Consider the following 24,064-nt stretch of genomic DNA (forward strand, 5'->3'; position numbering starts at 1 on the left):
GGAAAATTTTTTTTATTTTTTGCAAATATTAGCTAGTTTGGAATGTGATGCCTGCAACATGTTTAAAAAAAGCTGGCACAGGTGACAAAAAAGACTGATAAAGTTGAGGAATGCTCATCAAAGACTTATTTGGAACATCCCACAGGTGAACAGGCTAATTGGGAACAGGTGGGTGCCATTATTGGGTAAAAAAGCAGCTTCCATGAAATGCTCACTCATTCACAAACACGGATGGGGCGAGGGTCACCACTTTGTCAACAAATGCCTGACCAAATTGTTTAAGAATAAAATTTCTCAACCAGCTATTGCAAGAAATTTAGAGATTTCACCATCTATGCTCCGTAATATTATCAAAAGGTTCAGAAACTCTGGAGAAATTACTGCACATAAGTAGCAAGGCTGAAAAACAACATTGAATGCCCCTGACCTTTGATCCCTCAGAGCGATACTGCATCAAAAACTGACAGTGTGTAAAGGCTATCACCACATGGGCTCAGGAACACTTCAGAAAACCACTGTCAGTAACTACAGTTCGTCACTACATCTGTAAGTGCAAGTTAAATCTCGACTGTGCAAAGCCAAAGCCATTAATCAAACTCCACCGGCTTTGCTGGGCCCGATTTCATCTAAGACGTACTCATGCAAAGTGTAAAAGTGTTCTGTGGTCTGACGAGTCCACGTTTTAAATTGTTTCAAAATGTGTGGCACAATATGAAGCCTAAAATAGCACAACGGACACCCTGGACTGTTGCACAACTTAAGCTGTACATCAAGCAAGAATGGGAAATAATTCCACTTCAAAAATGTGTCTCCTCAGTTCCCAAAGGTTTACTGATTGTTGTTAAAAGGAAAGGCTATGTAACACACTGGTAAAAATGCCCCTGTGAAAACTTTTTGGCAATGTGTTGCTGCCATTAAATTCTAAGTTAATGATTATTTGCCCAAAAAATAAATAAATAAAAAATTCTCAGTTTGAACATTAAATATCTTGTCTTTGTAGTCTATTTAATTGAATATTAGTTGAAACGGATTTGCAAATCATTGTATAGTCCTTTTATTTACCATTTACACAACGTGACAACTTCACTGCTTTTGGCTTTTGTATGATTGGTGTTTTGCTTGTTGCATTCTGTCTTGTGCAGACATTTGTAATTCAGCATCAACTATTTTACCTCTGGGTACCATTAAAGAAATCTTGACCTTGCAAGTGTGTTTCTTACCTCGTGTTCTTTTTCCTGCAGGACCAGGACGATGTCTCCTGGTTCTACGCCCGGTGCTTGGTCAGCTTCCCCAGAGAACGGGATCTTCTGTCCATGTTTCATGCCTTTGTCCACATGCACCTCCAGCAGCTTGGTTTCCTTACAGACCTTTTGACCTTCACACTTTTTACAGCGGTCCTTCTCATTGATGACCTCACCTTCACAGACACAAACGTGATTGATAACAGTTTAGCGGACAGTTTTGGACAAACAAATACAAATTCAAGTTGTTATTGATTTACCTATATTCAGCATTTATTGATGAACTATACTATATATTTTTTTAACAACAGTATTTATGCATTCTTCCTTAATCACTTTACTTTACATTTATTCATTGTTAATTTGTATCCGATTTACTTAAGGCTGTCTTCAAATAGTCAACACATATAAGTCTTATTCCAATATCAATTAGTCAACACATATAAGTGTTATTCCAATATCAATTTTGCAGTTAAATCTAATGATATCCCCTCCCCCTTGCTGAGGCCATTGTGTACAGCAGGTGTGTTAAGAGGACAGACGGACTGCATCCATGATTTGTTTGAATATTTAAATAAAAATTTTATAGGACTAAAAAATAAATCCTACTTTCTCAGCTGTCACTTCAACCTTCAAAGTGGTCGCTGCTTCCTAATGTGACCTCACGTCTCTAAAAAAAATATTGGTGTCATATAAAATCACAAGAATTTTTGACCAATGGTGTTGGGAGGACATTTACTGCATTGAGGACGTGATTAAGGTTGGTCACAAACAGCTCGATTTGCCCCTCCCTCCGTCCCAGTTGAACATGGCGTGGGAGACAGGACGAACCGTCTCTTCTTGTAGGTGAAACTCTCCTCTTTAAAAAGGTCATTATATTTCAGCTGGTTCACATACAGAAACTTTATGAATTTCACTTCTTCTATTTAATCAAGTTTGATGTCTTCTTGGTGCTATGCCAGAGTTGAAACCTTGAGGTGTAAGAAGTGGCTAAGGATATCGGTTTTACTCACTTCAATGAAAGACTGTAATGCTTTTTTAAGTACCTTTAATTCACTTGGGAATAGTAGAGAGCATCCATGTGACATTACTGACACCTAGTGTCTAGACAGTATATATTAGTTTATATTCACATCTGTTCATTTCTCTAAAAAAAAAAAAAAAAAAAAAAAAGTGACCGATTCATGACGATGGCCAAAATGTGACCGATTCATGACGATGGCCAAAATCTAACAAATCAGATTCGACTATGAACCCCCTTAGTAAACACAGTCCTAATTTATATTATGATTTTTACATTTCTTTAACAGCCTTTATTTTCCTTATCACTGTCGTTTTGGTTTACTCCTGTTCACTTATTCTGGATTTTATTTTTTCAATGCCTTCATAAGCTAACTTTATAGACGTCGTCTACTCCTTTCTTTTCCTTTAAACACAGGCAGACAATAAACTTTAAATGACAACATGTAAATAAAGTATTGTGAGAGTCAATATTATAATGATAATGAGCATGTGGGATAGATTAGTAATCAGAATCAGTAATGTTGAATTGTGCAATAGCAATCCTGTTAAGTATACCCATGACCATTAAATACAAACATTTGTGTGAATATGTATTTATATTACCCTCTCCTTTGCAGTCTGCACAGACTGACTGCATCTGTTGGACCATACCAGGGGCCAGCTGTCTGATCACGACCCTCATACCGATGCCTCTGCATGCCACACACTTTTGCACCGCACCCGCCTTCCCCCCCTGACTGGGTAACAAACAGTAGAAAGTCAGCAGTGTTCACGTACATCAGTGATGTTTAAACGCTTACACATTTAAAGTGGACTTACCCGTTGCAGGCACTACACAGCACATTCTTGCTTAACTGCAGTTTGGTAGTTTTACCGTTATAGAGGTCTTCAAGAGAAACTCTGTATCCGGATAAAATAACATGTGTTACAACATATTTCAGTTTTTACAATAAGCTGCCTTTAATGGGAAAGTACTTACTTTAGAGGGTGCACCATGTCTTCACCTTTCCTCCGTCCTCCATTACGACCTCTGCCCTGGCCCCCCATGAACCCAAAAAGCCCTCCACCGAAGATGTGAGAGAAGATGTCGTCCATGCCGGGGCCGCCTCCTCCTCCCTCACGCAGCCCCTGTTCTCCATAGCGATCGTACAACTCCTTCTTCTCTGGGTTTGTCAGTACTTCGTATGCAAAACTGATCTCTTTAAACTGGATGATAAAATAAAAATGCACACATAACTGGATGTGTAGACAAATGATGAGCTGTGGCTATTTCATGGCAAAATCTTTACTTAACACATTACTGACGTGTTAATTATAAAAGGTAAATTCACTCTGCAGGCGTCCTAGGTATATGGTGAACAACTCGTGTTTTAAAATCACAGAATCTAGCTAAAACAACAGACAAGTTCTGTTTCAACCTTCTTTGCCTCTGCTTAGCATAAACACCACACCTTGTCCACAGAATCGCCACATGCTAGCTAGGCTGCTACCAAACAACCAGCCACTTACTGCAGATTTAATTTGAACAATTTAAGACACAAACTTCATATGGATTAACCCACATTTCCAATGCTTGATGTTGGGCCTATAATTATATAGATTTTGTCTTAACAATAAGGGGACATGATGTAACGAAATAAAAAAAATATAAAAAACACTCCATTGGCCATGATAAAATATACTAAAATTTCCATTTTGTTATGATCAGACAAATTCTTCAGAAACCCACATAAATCACCACCTGTGGGCCCCGGGACTCACTATACTGAAAACCTATCAACATACACACAAAACTACCCTACAAAACATCAAGAGAAGACAGCTAAAAGAAAGGGAATTTAAGACATTGTAAGCAACAATAACATTCAAAGTCATGAATGAAATGTTCTGAGACAAAAAATGTGCTTTCAATGTCAGGTCTGGAGGTGCAAATCCTTGGGCACCTCACAATTCGGTTTTGTTTTTTTCCAGTGCAAACATGATTTCACAAAGCCACCGGTGAGGTCTTCAAAAGGCACATCCTTTGAAATAAATTTAAAATAAATTACGTCGAATTTAACAAAAACAAAACATTTGGAGATTACACAAGAATGTAACATTTTGTAACATTTTAAAAACTTAAAAATCTTTGTCATCTGCCTAGAAAATATAATGTACAATATACCAGTGCAAAGGTTTGTTTAGATTTACATGTACAAGGCGAAAGTAATTTAATGTAGGCTCATAACATGCAACCCAAGATATTCCCAGCCTTCTTTTGATATCATTTTGATGATTATGGTTTACAGCTTATGAAAACCTTGAACTGAAAACGGAGTTATTATGATCATCAAAATTTTAATAAAGGCTCAACATATCTCACTTTGTAAGCAACAAATGTATTTAACTTATTAGTTTCACATTTGAAGTTGATTTGCTGACATTATTAAAGTTTTGCACGATATTCTCATTTTATGAGTTCCACCTGTATGACTGAAAATGTTGGGGGAAAAACATGCAACTTTACTCTGACTGCAATTGAACATACACCTACCGAAAAAATGAGCATATATGTGGCAAGTTGTTGTAAGCTTTTGACCACAAACTCTGCTTAGTGACATTCGTCGTTCCTGGCCGAGTTTGTACTCTTCCCTGCCGCGCTGAATGCTAGCGGCAGACGTGAACTGGAACAACTACAACCTGCCTTGAAAGGAGCCCGATTCTGTCTCCTCATGCTCATCTAAATGAGAAGGCATTCATTTCAATCGAACAGGTAGTCCAACATTAGAGTCTAACATTAATGCTCTGACATTAGAGGCAGTATTAGTACCGGTTGTATTTATGTTAGATGACTGCTGCTGCCTCGGATGAGATCGGAGCGGTTCAAAATTGTGACAATTATTTACAGAAGTATGTTGAAATGTTTCAGTATAGTACTTGTAGGTACTCCTCTTGATGAAATAGCAAACTTGCAATTATTGCAAGTAGTACAACCGTGACCATTCTTCAATGACCTGGCCAGGGACTAACCTAAACCCAATTGAGCATTTCTGGAGAGACCTGAAAATAGCTATCCACCAACGAACACCATCCAGCCTGACACAACTGAAAAGGATGTGCAAGGAAAAATGGATTTGAATCCAGGTGTGAGAAACATGTTGCATCGTTCCAAAGAAGACTCATGGCTGCACTAGCTCAAAAGGTTGCTTCTACTCATACTGAGCAAAGGATCTGAATAACTATGATCATGTGACATTTCAATTTTTATTTTATTTATAAAATTGAAAACATTTATACATTTCTCTTTTTTCTGCCAAGATGGGGGGTTGAGTGTACAAAAATTAGAAAAAAATAACTGTTTATTAGTGGAAAATTACTTTGCTTTAATGCAATGGTTTTTTTAAACATTATGCTTTTTAAACAGCTCAACACAAAATGCAGATCAACGCGCCAGAATTTGTATTTTTGTAAGAAAACCAAACTAGTATTCCTGCTGTAAGAGCAGATTCAATCAGAGGAGCTACACCATGTTTGGACACCAGTTTCATACTTTAATAACAAAATGTGGATTGTTACAATCATGGTTTGATTGTCAAAGGTGTAATTTGTGATATTTCTACCTGAATAAATGCTTCTGATATTCTGTACATTACGTGTTGTACAAGTTAACCATATCTGTATTTCTGCACGACAACATCTTAACCTTCTTTTCTATTCATTAATAAAGTAAATTATCTTTAACCTGCTAAACATTTTGTAATTGAGGACTATCAACCAGAACATGTTGTAAAATGACATACACTTTATTTTAATCTGCCAGAAAAGGTCTCCCTCTACATTACATTCCTCAACAGATGTATTAGCATTTATTTAGGTATAAATATCACAGATTACATTACATTATGAAATATAGTTGACAAAAGCCTAATCATAATGCTGTATTTTTTTGGTACCGGTTTTTAATTGAGCCGGTCCAGGAAGACCTTTTATTAGGGCTGGGCGATATATCGATATACGATATATATCACGGGTATGTCTCTGTGCGATATAGAAAATGACTATCGTAATATTCAAGTAGACGTTCTCACGCAGCTGCGGGCATTACACTCTCCTCGCTCTTTCTTGTGTCTCCTCACAGACAAGCAGGCGCACATTCATACGTCACTTACTGTGTAACGTCATACGTATACGCCCTCGCCCAGCGGAGAGGTAGCGGGGTGGCTAACGTTAGCTGGTATTTCTAGCGGGTTGTTGCGGAGAAAGAAGGTGTGAATCTCGTAACAAATGAAATAATTAATTCCCAAGAAAAAAAACACGGGGCCCATCGTCTGCCGGTGGTTCGGCTTCAAGCGGGAATATGTAGAGTAGACAACTTTAATTTGTCATGTGTGGGGCACAAGCGTTGCTACCAAAAGTAGCATCACTGCTAAAATGTAGCATCGTTTGAAAAGTCACCTGCTAATAACTTTAATAAAGACAGTTTTGGTAAATTGACTTAGTTGTGATTTCCTTCTCTGCATGAAAGTTTAAAAGTAGCATATATTAGTGCAGTATGAATAAGAATGTTTTAATGTAGACACATAGAATCATCATACTTCTGTGATTATATGCTTCAAGTGTTCATTCAAGGCTAAGGCAAAACATCATAATATATATCGTATATCACAATATGGTCTAAAAATATCGCGGTATTAAAAAAAGACAATATTGCCCAGCCCGTATATGTATATGTGAATATTGTAATTGATATGTAAACTTTTAAATCTCCAAGTTAAAAAAAAAACACAATTAGATATCCTTTGTCAGCTACATTTTGCATTCGAATAAAATCACAACCACAATCAATAAAATGTGTTAAGGAGGGGGTCGGCGGCCCTCAAATATACACAACAAAAACAATAAATAAAATGGCTAAATAAAGCATTGACAAAGATGCACTTCAATTTTGTACATGTAGGCCGAGGTAGAGTTATACATTACTTAACTGACAACTAAGCTAGGATAAGTGCAGAGTAACAATATAAACACTGCTGTATAAGCAGATGTCTTAACAGGTCATATGAAATAAATGTTAAGTCTGGCAGATTCCAAGTAACAAAACATAATATGACAAATGTCAGTCAAACATTTGCAGCACATTTACAAAAAATACTTTTTCAACAGCGATAAATGGCAGCATGTCTTTGGCGATGTATTTAACTACACTTTCTGTGAGCGCACAATATTTTGTACTCTTTTGTTTGCTCTCACCTTGTACATCAAACGCGAAGGCAGTGTTGACTGTCGAGTGGCAGTGTTTCGTGTGGGCATGCACATTTCTTGTATTCGCGCATATTTGGCAAACTGACTCATCGGTGTTGTTCGGCTCATTCTGTTCCAAAGGTTTGAACTGAAATATTGCCATACTAGTGTGGGGGCATTTGGTTGTGTGATCATTTTTCCGCATGCTAACTTGTTGCACTGTGTCTGTGATGCTAGCGTGCTAGTGAACCCGCCTCAACGCATGATGAGTTAAAGACACTTAATGAAAGACAAGATGCTCTTTTATTCTACTATGGCAGAAATGCATGCAGCTGTTGGAACCAATGAAAAGCGTGAATGCTCTTAAAGCATGTACATGGCGATTTGTCGACGCTGAAAAGGTTACCGACTTAATTTTCATTTATCGTCGGTAATGGACTTTTTGAATATCGACCTCGACCTTCTAAGAAGTAGGTGTTGATAAAATACCCCTGCTGTGAGATGCTATATCATGATATTGCTGGCGCACAATCTCTTGTGGTAATAAAAACTATGCATTTTTATTTATCATCTTTATTTACACTAGAGTACCGATGACTACCAGCTTTCAATAAGGAATAAAAAAAAATCCCAACGATAGACATTTCTGAATGTAAGACATTTTTCATTTTGTTACTGCAGTCTGACGGGATGTGACGTGCAGCGCTGATATGGTGAAGAGTGTCATTGGTTTTAGAAAAGGTGTTTTGACATATTTTATCGACACGAATAAAGAATATAAAGAAGTGACTTTAAACTTCCTGCTAGGGCTGCACGATTAATCAGCATCGAATCAACATGGAGGTTTTAATTAGTGCGATTATGTAACTGCAAGAGGCTGTTTTTTTTATGCCGCCATCACCGCCAGTTGAGTGACTGACATGTTTGCCAATCACAATTGTTGAGCCTCGCGTTTGTTCGTCTCTCGCTTTGAAAAGAGAGAAAGACGACTCACTCTGCATCGCTCTTACCACCTTTGCATGTTTTTTTATAGTAGTATTAACTGAATGCAGTGATCCCTCTTTTCACTCATTCATATTATTTAAATAAAAGTAAATAAAAGTCTGCTTGAAGAGGCGCCAACAGGAGCTCCTCTATTTCGTCCAAAAAATCCAATAAACAACCATTCAAAAACCGCCAACAATGCTCCATTTACCAGTATGCGGCAAAAGTGTTGCTACAAAAAGTAGCAGAATTTTCCATTTGTAGCATCATTTGAAAAGTAACCCACTAGAGCAGTGGTTCTCAAATGGGGGTATGCGTACTCCTGGGGGTACTTGAAGGTATGCCAAGGGGTACGTGAGACTTTTTAAAAATATTCTAAAAATAGCAGCGATTCAAAAATCCTTTATAAATATACTTATTGAATAATACTTCAACACAATATGAATGTAAGTTCATAAACTGTGAAAAGAAATGCAACAATGCAATATTCAGTGTTGACAGCTAGATTTTTTGTGGACATGTTCCATAAATATTGATGTTAAAGATTTCTTTTTTTGTGAAGAAATGTTTCGAATTAAGTTCATGAATCCAGATGGATCTCTATTACAATCCCCAAAGAGGGCACTTTAAGATGATGATTACTTCTATGTGTAGAAATCTTTTTTTTTATCATTGAATCACTTGTTTATTTTTCAACAAGTTTTTAGTTATTTTATATCTTTTTTTCCAAATAGTTCAAGAAAGACCACTACAATATTTTGCACTGTTGTACAATTTAATAAATCAGAAACTGTTGACATAGTGCTGTATTTTACTTATTTATCTCTTTTTTCAACCAAAAACGCTTCGCTCTGATTAGGGGGTACTTGAATTAAAAAAAATCTTCTCGGGGGGTAGGTACATCACTGAAAAAAGGTTGGGAACCACTGCACTAGAGAATGAAGAATGCTTAAAACTACGCATGTCAACATCTCCGGCCGGTGCCACACCAACAAAATGCCGAAGCAACCATTTCCAGATCGACACCGTATGAAAAAAATACTCAATAACACAAGGGGATAACGTCCACAGTAACCTACCACATAGCGAAAGACATACACTATTTCCATCCATCCATTTTCTACCGCTTATTCCCTTTGGGGTTGCGGGGGGCGCTGGTGCCTATCTTCAGCTACAATCGGGCGGAAGGCGGGGTACACCCTGGAGAAGTCGCCACCTCATCGCAGGGTCACATACACTATTTGATTTCCTATTATGCAGCTAATTTTTATCTTGTGTGACGTCATGCACAAAAGTGCACTTTATTTGTTTTAAACTATTGTAGTGGTGTTCTGTACAAAAAGTGCACTTTAATTTAGTGTTTTGATATGTCATCTTAGTGACATCATGCACAAAAGTGCACTCATACCTTGTTTTAAAATGTCTCTGACAATCTTGCTCTTTTTGTTTTGGAAATGAAATGAAATGTTTGTTCCACTGCTTATTAACTGTTTAATAAATACAGTTTTGGTAAATTGACTTAGTTGTAATTTCCCTATCTGCATGAAAGTTTAAAAGTAGCATATATTAATGCAGTATGAAGAAGAATGTTTTAATGTAGACACATAGAATCATCATACTGCTGTGATTATATGCATCAAGTGTTCATTCAAGGCTAAGGCAAAATATGAAGATATATATGGTGTATCGTGACATGGCCTAAAAATATTGACATGTTAATAAAAGACCATATTGCCCAGCCCTAGTTGCAGGCATGTGATTTGAACCTAAATCCAGGGATCTGGGGGCCACAGGTCCTGGTTTTTCAGCAAATTGAACATGCAAATATTAGCAAAAAACACCATTTAAAGATGCTTTGGTGTTTAAAGAATTAAAAAATTATCAACAGAGTTGACATAAATACAAACCCCATTCATCCAAATTAATCACTGTCTGTGTCAGGCACTATGTTATTTAGTCACTACAGTAATTACAACTTGTGTTCAGATCCACAGGAACCACATGGGTTAGTCTACTCTATACAGTATTTACAACCTTACTTGTGTTCACTTCACAGCCACAGATGGTTCATCTAGTTATTTACATTATTTACACATTACTTTGGTTCATTCACACATTACTTTGGCATTTTTGCTTTGATGGCGCTGACATGAGCCTTCCTAGCAAATTTCTCAGCAGCTTGCATTTTCCTTTTTTTTCTGCTTTACTGGATTCTGACTTGGATTTTATAGACAATTTCTTTCTCTTAGGTCTCCCTCTCCAATTCTTACTGCTCCAAATGCAAAAATCATCGAGTAAAAACAAACAATGTTTATTCTATTAGCTATCTTCCTTTATCTGAATAGCCATTTGTGATTTATAGCATGAAATAAGACATATCTTGCAGATATGTTGGTTATGTTTCGCAATGATTCAACTATTCAATGTCAAAATATAAACAGTAGAAATGATGAACAAAATGATGAACAAAAGGAGAGCCACTATCTTGTTCTAAAACACCAATGAAAATGAAATAGACAGGCTATTCCGTAGCAAAAGTCATCACATTTCTGCCATAATCATGTGTGTTCTCAAATGTGTATTACACCTTTTCCATGTCAAGAGCAATTTTGATTTGGGCTTACATGGTAAACAACTAAAAGGAAAGAGTTGTTTTATCCAGACGCATACATTCGTCCAAATGTGGCCAACTGAACACATTGTGGGTTTCCTGGACATGGTCTACATCGCTAACAGAAAAATCGAAAGAAGAGAATCCCTCTGCCATCTTCCACTAGTTCTGTTAATATATATATCGCCCGCTTGAAAATTCCCTGTTCTCTTCTCCGACTCTCTCATTTGGGATGTCCGTTGTGATTTCACTTCCTGGTTCGATGACCCGCCCTATCTTGCCTCGGATTGGCATGTCCGTAATGTTCTGTCCTAATCTTAACCAATCGTGTCTCATCATAGTAAACCAACCAACCAATCATGGATGCTCTTATTCGTGAACCAACCAATCATCATTGATGTTTCCCGTATAGTTTATCCCCTGCCCGTGAAGTTACTTCGCTAGGTAGCTTCGCTTTTTAAGGTAATCATTTTTAACGGAAAGGCGTAGATTTTACCACTGGATTATCAAAAAACGTACTTATTACATAAAAACCGTAGTTGTTGGCATGTATGGCAAAGACATGGATCAAGATTTTACCACACATTGTACAAACCCCGTTTCCGTATGAGTTGGGAAATTGTGTTAGATGTAAATATAAACAGAATGCAATGATTTGCAAGTCATTTCCAACCCATATTCAGTTGAATATGCTACAAAGACAACATATTTGATGTTCAAACTGATACACTTTTTTTTTGTGCAAATAATCATTAACTTTAGAATTTGATGCCAGCAACATGTGACAAAGAAGTTGGGAAAGGTGGCATTAAATACTGATAAAGTTGAGGAATTTTCATCAAACACTTATTTGGAACATCCCACAGGTGTGCAGGCTAATTGGGAACAGGTGGGTGCCATGATTGGGTATAAAGGCAGCTTCCGTGAAATGCTCAGTCATTCATAAACAAGGATTGGGAAACAGTCACCACTTTGTGAACAAAGCGTGAGCAAATTGTCAAACAGTTTAAAAACAACATTTCTCAATGGGCTATTGCAAGGAATTTAGGAATTTCACCATCTACGGTCCATAATACCATCAAAAGGTTCAGAGAATCTGGAGAAATCACTGCACGTAAGCGATGATATAATGGACCTACGTTCCCTTAGGCGGTACTGCACCAAAAAGCGACATCAGTGTGTAAAGGATATCACCACACGGGCTCAGGAACACTTCAAAAAACCACTGTCAGTACCTACAGTTGGTCGCTACATCTGTAAGTGCAAGTTAAAACTCTACTATGCAAAGCCAAAGCCATTTATCAACAACACCCAGAAACGCCGCCGGCTTCGCTGGGCCCCAACTCAGCTAAGATGGACTGATGCAAAGTGGAAAAGTGTTCTGTGGTCTGACGAGTCCACATTTCAAATTGTTTTTTGGAAACGGTGAACGTTGTGTCCTCTGGACCAAAGAGGAAAATAGCCATCAGGACTGTTCTAGGTGCAAAGTTGAAAAGCCAGCATGTGTGATGGTGTGAGGGTGTATTAGTGCCCAAGGCATGGGTAACTTACACATCTGTGAAGGCACCATTAATGCTAAATGGTAAATACAGCTTTTGGAGCAACATATGTTGTCATCCAAGCAACGTGATCATGGACGCCCCTGCTTATTTTCAGCAAGACAATGCCAAGTCACTTGTTACAACAGCGTGGCTTCTTAGAAAAAGAGTGCGGGTACTAGACTGACTTGCCTGTAGTCCAAACTTGTCTCCCATTGAGAATGTGTGGCACATTATGAAGCCTAAAATACCACAACGGAGACCCAGGACTGTTGAACAATTTAAGCTGTACATAAAACAAGAATGGGAAAGAATTCCACCTGAAAAGCTTCAAAAATGTCTCTCCTCAGTTCCCAAAGGTTTATTGAGTGTTGTTAAAAGAAAAGGTAATGAAACACAGTGCTGAACATGCCCTTTCCCAACTACTTTGGCACGTGTGGCAACCATGAAATTCTAAGTTAATTATTATTTGCAAAAAAAAAATAAAGTCTGGGTTTGAACATCAAATATCTTGTTTTTGTAGTGCATTCAATTGAATATGAGTTGAAAGGGATTTGCAAATCATTGTAATCCGTTTATATTTACATCTAACACAATTTCCCAACTCATATGGAAACAGACTTTGTAGGTCGGGGAAAAAAAAGAACAACTTTAAATATTTTTAAAGAGATAAAAAAAGACAGATTTCTGACTATAAACAGAAAAATCACATGCCTGTTGTTGTAAGCGCTAAGGCAGACAAACTATAACGGCGTCGTGATCACTTCCGTGTCTCCCTACGTTTACATCCAACTAGCGAGGACGACACAAAAAGACGCACGCCCCCCCCGCTTCCCCACCCAGGTTCTTCATGAGGATTATAAAACGTTCTTCACCTAACTGGGATTATTTGAACATCCCAGCTGTCGGCATCCTAATGACAGCAGATGTTGTACAGTAAGTGATGTTATGTTTGTTGACTCTCATGAAGTCTGCAGTGAGTAGTAATCAGTAATGAAGGAAAAAAAAAAAACTGTGATTCATCTATCCATCCATTTTCTACCGCTTGTCCCTTTTGGGGATGCCTTTCTAAAATGAATGCGCCTTGTACGGTTAAAATTATCAAAATAAGCGAATAGTAATTGTTATTATAAATGTGCCCGTTACTACGTTACGTATGTACTTCCATCATGTAAATAAAACATCAATGGAAAAGTTTGGATGTTTTAAGGGCTTGATAGGCAGGATTGTGCGGTTTACATGGCTCCATTGTGGGTGAACTTTGGATCACATGTATTTAATATTTAGAATGCAAAAATAAAAATACAATAACATCCATTGTTTCGTAATGATTGTGAACGATAGGCAAAATTCCTAAAAAGTGCAGTTCCCCTTAAAAGCTTAGGTATCGCCTGTACTGTATTGTGTATAAACGTGGTGTCATGACACTTTCAGTTCTGTTTTTTAGTGCATTTCCTTAGTGTTTGTCTGTATGACTTCCTGTTCCTGTCCGAGGGCACGGTGCCCTAAGTTGGTCATTAAAGCAGCCTGGTTAGCTTGACTGTCAAAATGGAGAAAAAAATGGACTTTCGGGCTCATGCTGAGGAACTTGGTTGTCACAATCTGTTGATCTGTTACTCCATCTATTAGACTACTCTCCTCTACTAAATGCATTTTCAGTTGGGAAGTTGTTTAATAAGTAAAGAAAAAAATAACCACACAAATTCACAGAATTTGTTTTATAACTGTAGGTCCCAGAAAGACACTTGAAGGCCTACTGAAATTAGATTTTCTTATTTAAACAGGGATAGCAGGTTCATTCTATGTGTCATACTTGATCATTTCGCGATATTGCCATATTTTTGCTGAAAGGATTTAGTAGAGAACATCCATGATAAAGTTTGCAACTTTCGGTGCTAAGACAAAAGCCCTGCCTCTACCGGAAGTCGCAGACAATGACGTCGCAAGTGTGGGGGCTCCTCACATATTCACATTGTTCATAAAGGGAGCCTCCCAAAAAAAGTGCTATTCGGACCGAAAAAAACGTCAATTTCCCCATTAATTTGAGCGAGGATGAAAGATTCGTGTTTGAGGATTTTGATGGCGGCGGACTAGAAAAAAAAAAAAAAGTTTAAAAGAAAACGCGATTGTAATTGGGACGGATTCCGATGTTTTTAGACACATTTAGTAGGATAATTATTTCTATTGTGTTGCTAGTGTTTTAGTGAGTTAAATAGTACCTGATAGTCGGAGGTGTAATTCCACGGGTTTCTTGACGCGCAGTGTCTCAGGGGAGCTGATGGCAGCTATGGACGGCACAAGCTCAGCTTTTCTCTGGTAAGAACTGACTTTTTAACCACAAATTTCTCACCGAAACCTGCTGGTTGACATTCCGTCATGTTTCATGTTCGCTTGACCGCCGATGATCCATAGTAAATTTTAACCTTTAGGAATTTTAAACAAGGAATCCCCGTGTGTTTGTGTGGCTAAAGGCTAAAGCTTCCCAACTCCATCTTGCTACTTTGACTTCTCCAATATTAATTGAACAAATTGCAAAAGATTCAGCAACACAGATCTCCAAAATACTGTGTAAATATGCCGTTAAAGCAGACGACATTTAGCTGTGTGTGTGTGTGCGTAGCGCTCATAATTCCTAAAAACCTGTGACGTCTTGCGTACACGTCATCATTACACGACGTTTTCAAGACGAAACTCCCGGGAAATTTAAAATTGCATTTTAGTAAACTAAAATGGCCGTATTGGCATGTGTTGCAATGTTAATATTTCATCATTGATATATAAACTATCAGACTGCGTGGTGGGTAGTAGTGGGTTTCAGTAGGCTTTTAACAGGACTAGGGCTGCATGATTATGAACAAATTTGGAGATTGTCAGAAAGCGGCAATATTGTAATCACAATTATTCACCATGTTATGTGAAACATTTATATTGCACTTGCTATATGAAACAAACAGTAACGCAAACTTGGTTTTCGTTTTAAAATGTAATTTGAAAATAATCAGCAATAAAATACAATTTACAAAAGAAAAAGGTCTTACTAAAAACAAATATGCCATCGAGTGCAAACAAGTAAAAAGTAAGATTATGCACAACGATTAGTCGACTAATCGGATAATAAAGCGAAGATACATTTAATGGCTCTAATTTTTCCAAAGACTTCTAAACGCGGCTTAACCTATTTTAGGCATGTGCTTAAAAAATAATATGACTAATTTATTCATAAATATTTATTTACACTGTAACAATGCTGCTCACTCAGCTGTTACAAAAATGTTAACGACTAATAAAATGTTGGTCATTTAAAAGAAAGGAAAGTCAAAGTGATAAAAAAAACAATTAACCCAGTTTATGTATTTAAAAAAAAAATTGTTAAAATAGCAGCAATGAAAATAAACATTTATAAATATCTCCGTCATGCCTCAAAAGTCTAATTTCAAATTTTCAGGACTTACCCAAAAACACAAAAACTCGTACCAATAGTTTAAAAAAAAAAAAAAGTTTGTTTTGCATAATAATATCCCTTTAACATGACCTGTACGGTAAACAACGGTTTTATGCAGCCCTTTAACCTGAGCACTTCTATTTTCTATGGTATGTTTTCTACAATCTGGTGGTTGACCAGAATTTAAGAACGACTTGATCGCAGTAGTTTCACCGTGTAGTGTGGTGTGTGCCAAGTAGATAGTACTTTTTTTGATTCCTTCAGGAAAATTAAAAAGTACCCTAGGGATTGGTGTTCATATAAGAAAAATTAATGTTTCATACCTTGTCTCCAGCATCGGGGTTCTTGTCAGGATGATACTCTTTGGCCAACTTGCGGTAAGCCTGAATTAAAGCAAGAGTGGTAGTTAATTTACTACATCAGAGATGAAGTCAGGGCCGAGATCCTATGTATGAATTACAGTATGTTTCTTCTGCCTGCAGATCTAAAGCTAAGTGCTTCACTCCTGCTGTCAAAAACATCAGACACCAGCAGAAGGCTTGTCTGTGACATCTAAAACAATCATTTAATCTTATGAGCTTCACCTACAGACAACACCAATCATTACATTGACATTATTCTCCTAAAGATCATATGAAAAATTTGAAGTAAATCATAGCATTTTTAGTCTTTCCCAATAACGATATTTAGAGTCACGATCAAACGTTTACATGCACTATTTAGAGTCACAATCAAAAGTTTACATACACTTGTAAAGAACATAATGTCATGGCTGTTTTGAGTTTCCAATAATTTCTACAACTCTTATTATTTTTTTGTGATATAGTGATTGGAGCACATATTTGTTGGTCACAAAAACATTCATGAAATTTGGTTCTTTTATGAATTCTAAAACCTTAATTCTAGCCTCATTTAGACATTCCGACATTCCTTTACCACTTTTCACATGTGTTTGGGGTCACGGTCCTGTTGGAACACCCAACTGCGCTCAAGAGCCAACCTCTGGGCTGATGAATTTAGGTTATCCTGAAGGTAATCCCCCTTTTTCATTGTCCCATTTACTCTCTGTAAAGCACCAGTTCCATTGGCAGCAAAACCGGCCCAGAAAGTAATACTACCACCATGCTTGACAGTAGGTTGGGTGTTCCTGGGATTAAAGGCCTCACCTTTTCTCCTCCAAACATATTGCTCGGTATTGTGGCCAAACAGCTAAATTTTTGTTTCATCTGGCCACAGAACTTTTCTCCAGAAGGTCTTATCTTTGTCCAAGTCATGTCAGATGAAACAAAAATTGAGCTGATAGGCCACAATACCCAGCAATATGTTTGGAGGAGAAAAGGTGAGGTCTTTAATCCCAGGAACACCATCCTACAGTCAAGCACGGTGGTGGGAGTATTATGCTCTGGGCCTGTTTTGCTGCCAATGTGACTGGTGCTTTGCAGAGAGTAAATGGCACAATGAAAAAGGAGGATTAGCATCAGCAGATGTGTTCACATTTTCAGGAGAGCCATAATAAATTCCTAAATGAACCAAACTTCATGAATGTTTTTTGTGACCAACAAGTATGTGCTGCAATCACTTTATCACAAAAAATAAGAGCTGTAGAAAATGAGTGGAAACGCAAGACAGCCATGACATTATGTTCTTTACAAGTGTATGTAAACTTTTGACTGTACATGCCAGAAAATTATAATAAAATAAACCATCTACTTAGTCTTTAAGCGTAAGTCAGGTGTTTTTTTGGGGTTTGCCAAGATCAACTAAAAGTGGTTCCGCCTGTTCTTCGCAGGGAACCAGGATAATGAGCACAAAGAAGCTGTACATTGACATTAATGTTACATGGCCACGACTACTTCCTGAAACGTACCGTCCCAAACTCTGGTACCATCTCCCTTTCCATGTAGGAAAGGACCCTTCTTTGGCTACCTATAAGACCCTTCTTAAAACCCATTTTTATTCACTGGCTTTTAACCCAGCATGCGACTTCAAATAAGGCTCAAGCTGTTTGTTTACATGCTTTTTTTATTTCTCTTTGCTTTTTGGACCTTAATTAGAATAAAAACTAAGAATCATATTTTGATATGATGTACTTAGACCAGTGGTTCTCAACCTTTTTTCAGTTATGTACCCTTTGTTAACATGTTTTTAATTCAAGTACCCCCTAATCAGAGCAAAGCATTTTTAGTTGAAAAAAAGAGATGAAGTAAAATACAGCACTATGTCATCAGTTTTTGATTTATTAAATTGTATAACAGTGCAAAATATTGCTCATTTGTAGTGGTATTTCTTGATCTATTTGGAAAAAAGGATATAAAAATAACTAAAAACTTGTTAAAAAATAAACAAATGATTCAATTATAAAAAAAAGATTTCTACACCTAGAAGTGTAGAAATAAACTTAAAGTGCCCTCTTTGGGGATTGTAATAGAGATCCATCTAGATTCATGAACTTCATTTTACACATTTCTTCACAATAAAATAAATCTTTACCATCAATATTAGTGGAACATGTCCACAAAAAAATCTAGCTGTCATTGTTGTATTTTATTTTCAAAGTTTATGAACTTACCATCATATTTGTTGAAGTATTATTCAATGAATATATTTATAAAGGATTTTTGAATTGTTGCTATTTTTACAAATATTTTTAAAAATTCACACGTACCCTTTGGCATACCTTTAAGTACCCCCATTTGAGAACCACTGACTTAGTCCATAAGTAACAAACGTGTACTCCATGTTTAGTTACATGATAATTCTTATTTCTACACTTTTTTTCCCCCAATCCACTGTATGTTATACTCTTCTGACACCACCAGATGGCAGTATAAGTGTCCACATAAGCGGCCATAAGGCCCCAATTCAGTAGTGTACACAATTTTGGAAATGAGAGCTAAAATTTGTTGTCCCCACATGTGGCCACTAAGGCCTTTAGAATTTTGTTTTTTAACTTTTTTAACTGCTTTTTATCTCACAAATTGTTCTTAGGATAATTAGGGACCGAATGTCCCTTTGGGACAGAGGACCCTATTGTATTTCTAAGGTTTTATTATCATCATTATTATTCTGCCTCCTCTTTGAGCTGTAATTTGACCCCCCTAACATGCGTCAAAAGTCACCAAATTTTACACACACATCGGGACTGGCGAAAATTGCCATTTAATGAAAAAACCAAACCCCAAAACTCAAGATTGCGCTCTAGCGCCCCCTAGGAATAAAACACAGACAAAACTGCCCCTAGGATGAAAAAACAGACAAAGCTGCTTGTAATTTTTGGTAGGAATGTCGTAGAGACATGAAACAAAAACCTCTTTGTAGGTCTCACTTAAACCTACATTTTAATCATTTACATCCTTCAGCAAAAATCAACAGGAAGTTGGCAATTACCCCTTCAAAACAAAAGTTTTGTAAAAACCCATCACCTTTTTTCAAACATAATCTACTCTGAGCACGTTTGTTGAGTCGGCTTCAAACTCGCACAGGAGAGTGAGTGAACCCTTCTGATTAAAAGTTGCGAAAAGAGTTTTAATTACTGCTCCGGTTTTGATTTTACGCGCCTTCAAAGAACCCCTCCACAAAGTTTCCTAAAATAATGTCATTTTTGCGTCTTTGAGCTGTAATTTATCCCTCTTAAAATGCTTCAAAGTGCAAGTTAAAGGGGAACATTATCACCAGACCTATGTAAGCGTCAATATACACCTTGATGTTGCAGAAAAAAGACAATTTTTTTAACCAATTTCCGAACTTTAAATGGGTGAATTTTGGCGAATTAAACGCCTTTCTATTTATCGCTCTCAGAGCGATGACGTCAGAACGTGACGTCACCTAGGTAATAAAGCCGCCATTTTCTCAAACACATTCCAAACACCGGGTCTCAGCTCTGTTATTTTCCGTTTTTTCAACTATTTTCTGGAACCTTGGAGACATCATGCATCGTCAGTGTGTTGTCGGAGGGTGTAACAACACTATCAGGGAGGGATTCAAGTTGCACCACTGGCCCAAAGATGCGAAAGTGGCAAGAAATTGGACGAAATGTGTTCAAAATACGAAGGAGTGGGGAAAGCCAATGAAATGGTCAGTCGTTTGTTCCGCACACTTTACCGACGAAAGCTATGCTACTACAGAGATGGCAAGATTGTGTGGATATCCCGCGACACTCAAAGCAGATGCATTTCCAACGATAGTCAAAGAAATCTGCCGCCAGACCCCCATTGAATGTGCACATTTTACCGGCGATGCTAAGGCAGACATGGCACAGAGATGTATGGATAACCTGCAGATGCATTTCCAACAATAAAGTCAACGAAATCACAAAGGTGAGTTTTGTTGACGTTTTTGACTTATGTGCTAATCAGACATATTTGGTCGCAGCATGACTGCCAGCTAATTAAATGGGTTGTACTTGTATAGCGCTTTTCTACCTTCAAGGTACTCAAAGCGCTTTGACATTACTTCCACATTTACCCATTCACACACACATTCACACACTGATGGAGGGAGCTGCCATGCAAGGCGCCAACAAGCACCCATCAGGAGCAAGGGTGAAGTGTCTTGCTCAGGACACAACGGACGTGACGAGGTTGGTTCTAGGTGGGATTTGAACCAGTGGCCCTCGGGTTGCGCACGGCCACTCTCCCACTGCGCTAACATGCCATTTAGGCTAGCTGTATGTACATTTGAAACTATATTTGCATCCAGCGTTTCCCTCCACCCACATTTAATGCCAAACAAACACTTACCAATCGACAGATTTAAGTTGATCCAGTGTCACAAGATGCAAAAGTCCTGAACGTTTGGTCTGCATATTTTACCGGCGATGCTAAGGCAGACATGGCCGAATAGCGTCAATAGCTATTCGCTCAATAGCTTCAGTTTCTTCTTCAATTTTGTTTTCGCTATCTGCCTCCATACTCCAACCATCCGTTTCAATACATGCTTAATCTGTTGAATCGCTTAAGCCGCTGAAATCAGAGTCTGCATCCGAGCTAATGTCGCTATATCTTGCTGTGCTATCCGCCATGTTGGCATCACTAAATGACGTCACAGGAAAACGGACAGTGGCTTCACAGATAGCAAAAATCAGGCACTTTAAAGCTTTTTTAGGGATATTCCGGCATGGGTAAAATTAAAAAAAAAAACTTCAAAAAATAAAATAAGCCACTGGAAACTGATTTTTATTGGTTTTAACCCTTCTAAAAATGTGATAATGTTCCCCTTTAAAGCTCTAAAATGCAAAGCGAAAGCCATTTATCAACAACATCCAGAGATGTCGAGCTGTAATTTGACCCCCTTAACATGCTTCAAAACTCACCAAATTTTACACACACATCAGGACTGGCGAAAATTGCCATCTAATAAAAAAACAAACCCCAAAAATCAAAATTGCGCTTTAGACCCCCCTAAGAAAAAACACAGACAAAACTACTTGTAACATTCGCTAGGAATGTCGTAGACATGAAACAAAAACCTCTATGTAGGTCTGACTTACACCTACATTTCATACACTCATTTCCTTCAGCAAAAATTAACAGGAAGTTGGCAAAAACCCCTTCAAAACTAAATTTTCCTAAAAAATGTCAATTTTGCGGGTGTGTCGATGTTAAGATATTACGCAGAGTTGGTACGTCTGTTTGCTAATAGTAGCTACTATCCATGCATCTTCTAATGCAGGGGTAGGGAACCTATGGCTCTATAGCCAGATGTGGCTCTTTTGATGACTGCATCTGGCTCTCAGATACATCATAGCTGACAGATGCGGAAATACATTTTTACAACAAAGTTCTAAAGCTCAGTGATATATATCAGATACATCAGATTGTAAGTGAGTTTTTTCCCCCCTCACTTTCATATTTTGATGTGTTTGTTGCACTTTTGTAGCGTTTTGCTTGATTGTAAAACATGTCGATCGAAAGGTGGTGTTGTCAATATTCAGTGTTTTATCGTTCATAGTTAATAGTGTAAATCCCACCTTCTTTATTTTCATGTACGTTCTGAGTGTCTTGTTCAGTGAAAAAAGTGTAAAATTCCATTCTGTTTTTTAAGAGTCTCTCATAACTTTTTTAGCATTCAATCAGACATTATTGTGAGTTTTTGTATTAATGTTCCTAAAAATCAGATATACCGGCCCCCAGACACATTTTTTTCTCTAAATTTGGCCCCCGAGTTTAAATAATTGCCCAGGCCTGCCTAACATGATGAGTAATAAATAATTCCGCTGGTAATCAGTGTTAAAAATAACATACAACATATAAAACAGTCTCATGCATTTTAATCAATCCATTCGTTTCCTACCGCACCTGTTCAAGAAGTCGCATCAATAGTAAGAAGTATTTTATTTATTATTGGTTAGCTTCAGAATAAAAATGTTATAAAAAATAATAAGACTTATTATACCCTAAAAATGTTGGTCTTTCTTAAAAAAATGCATGCATTTAGTTGTATTCAGTGTTAAAATATATTATATGGCTCTCACGGTAATACACTTTAAAATATTTGGCTTTCATGGCTCTCAGCCAAAAAGGTTCCCGACCCCTGTTCTAACGCTTATCCGGGTTTGGGTCGCGGGGGCACCAGCCAAAGCGGGCCCGACCAACGCTGTTTGCAGCTTTAACTTGTATTTGTTTTTCAATGTTTATTGTACTTGTTTTGAATGTTATTTTTAAGTCTGCCCTTTGCCTCTATTTATTCGTGGTGTACAGTCCTTTGTTCTTTAACTGGGGTTTGTTTTTTAAGGGCTTTATAAAAAAAAGTTGGTCTGGTCTACATTCAGCTGTACATTGACTTTAAATAGGGCGACATGGCGACGACTACTTCCTGAAATGTGCCGTCTATATCCGGCAAACTAGGACACTCGTGGTCACTTTGGTCTAGCGATAACGTCTTGCCAAAGTACATTTTGGGCGTATAAGATGTGACATATTCTGACTAAAACACAACTTGAAACGTGTAACATTGCAACCGACAGAAAGGCCATCTAGTTTGGTACAATCTTGTTTAGTTGACGAGCTAGCCTGTTAGCTGCGGTTGGATAAGTGGTTTTGTAGGCCGTCATTCACCAGCGACCTATATTCGCCTTTTTGTCCTTTCAAGTCCTCACCTTCTTGAGCTCATTTTCACTGACCGACGGTGAGACTCCGAGGATGTCGTACAGCTTAGTATCCGCGACTTTGGCCATGATGCGAGCCGGCTACCTGCTGCGGACGTTCGGCTGAGTGAGAAGGAAACCAGCGTCCACCGGCTGGCTCGTCCAGGGTTGCCAGGCGCCGACACAAAACCCCCCTCTTTACTGACGTGTTTGGCGAGAGGGAAACGAGCGTCCACCGGCTGGCTCGTCCAGGGTTGCCAGACTCCGGCATGAAATCCCCCCCTTGCTGACGTAGACGCCCACAAACAAGGGAGGTCGCATTTCCCAATGGAATCTTCCAGAACTTCAAACTTTGCCACCGCTAGGTTTTAATATGAGCCTCACGTTAAATGGCGTGGTCTTTGTGACGTTTAAATGACCGATTCCTTAAATGCAGAGAATAATCGTGTCTGTATGCCGACCTCTATTCTCTCGTGGAGATACATTTGGCTTCTAAAGCAGTGTTAGTTTCTCATTTTATCCTACAGTAGGCCTAAGTTTTAGCTTAGACAATGCATATTTATAAATGTGCATTAATTTCCTTGTAATTTTAAACTAACAATATTGTCAATAGGCAGAAACAGAAAATGGTCAATTCACTCTATAAAGTAAATAAATATATATATATATATTATATATATATATATATACATATATATATATATATATATATATATATATATATATGTATATGTATATATCCATACATACATAGTACATATAAATATTTAATCTATTTTATCCTACAGCAAAAACAGAAGGGATTTTGAAAATAAGATAAACGGGTCCCAAATGGACCCGGGCCAGATGAGCCAGGATTTTTATGAGTCCGTTGCTGGTCCGTGGCAGATGTACGTGCGGAATGTTGCGGGTCCCAAGTAC

The 24,064-nt window shown here is 37.8% G+C and overlaps 1 protein-coding gene across 1 annotated transcript in view; it reads right to left on the reverse strand.

Annotated features, from left to right (window-relative positions):
* Positions 1 to 23,344, reverse strand: part of dnaja2b (DnaJ heat shock protein family (Hsp40) member A2b) — a 52,331-nt gene extending 28,987 nt beyond the window's left edge. Inside the window, exons 1-6 of the mRNA XM_061916818.1 lie at positions 23,156 to 23,344; positions 16,383 to 16,442; positions 3,244 to 3,470; positions 3,084 to 3,164; positions 2,868 to 3,001; positions 1,221 to 1,417 (exon numbers count right to left, since the gene is read on the reverse strand). Of these exons, the coding sequence (XP_061772802.1) occupies positions 1,221 to 1,417; positions 2,868 to 3,001; positions 3,084 to 3,164; positions 3,244 to 3,470; positions 16,383 to 16,442; positions 23,156 to 23,233 (777 nt within the window). The 5' untranslated portion in view covers positions 23,234 to 23,344. The remainder of the gene's footprint in view (positions 1 to 1,220; positions 1,418 to 2,867; positions 3,002 to 3,083; positions 3,165 to 3,243; positions 3,471 to 16,382; positions 16,443 to 23,155) is intronic.
* Between the last annotated feature and the right edge of the window lie 720 nt (positions 23,345 to 24,064).

Source organism: Nerophis ophidion, linkage group LG12 (genome assembly GCF_033978795.1).
Source record: "Nerophis ophidion isolate RoL-2023_Sa linkage group LG12, RoL_Noph_v1.0, whole genome shotgun sequence".
NCBI lineage: Eukaryota > Metazoa > Chordata > Actinopteri > Syngnathiformes > Syngnathidae > Nerophis > Nerophis ophidion.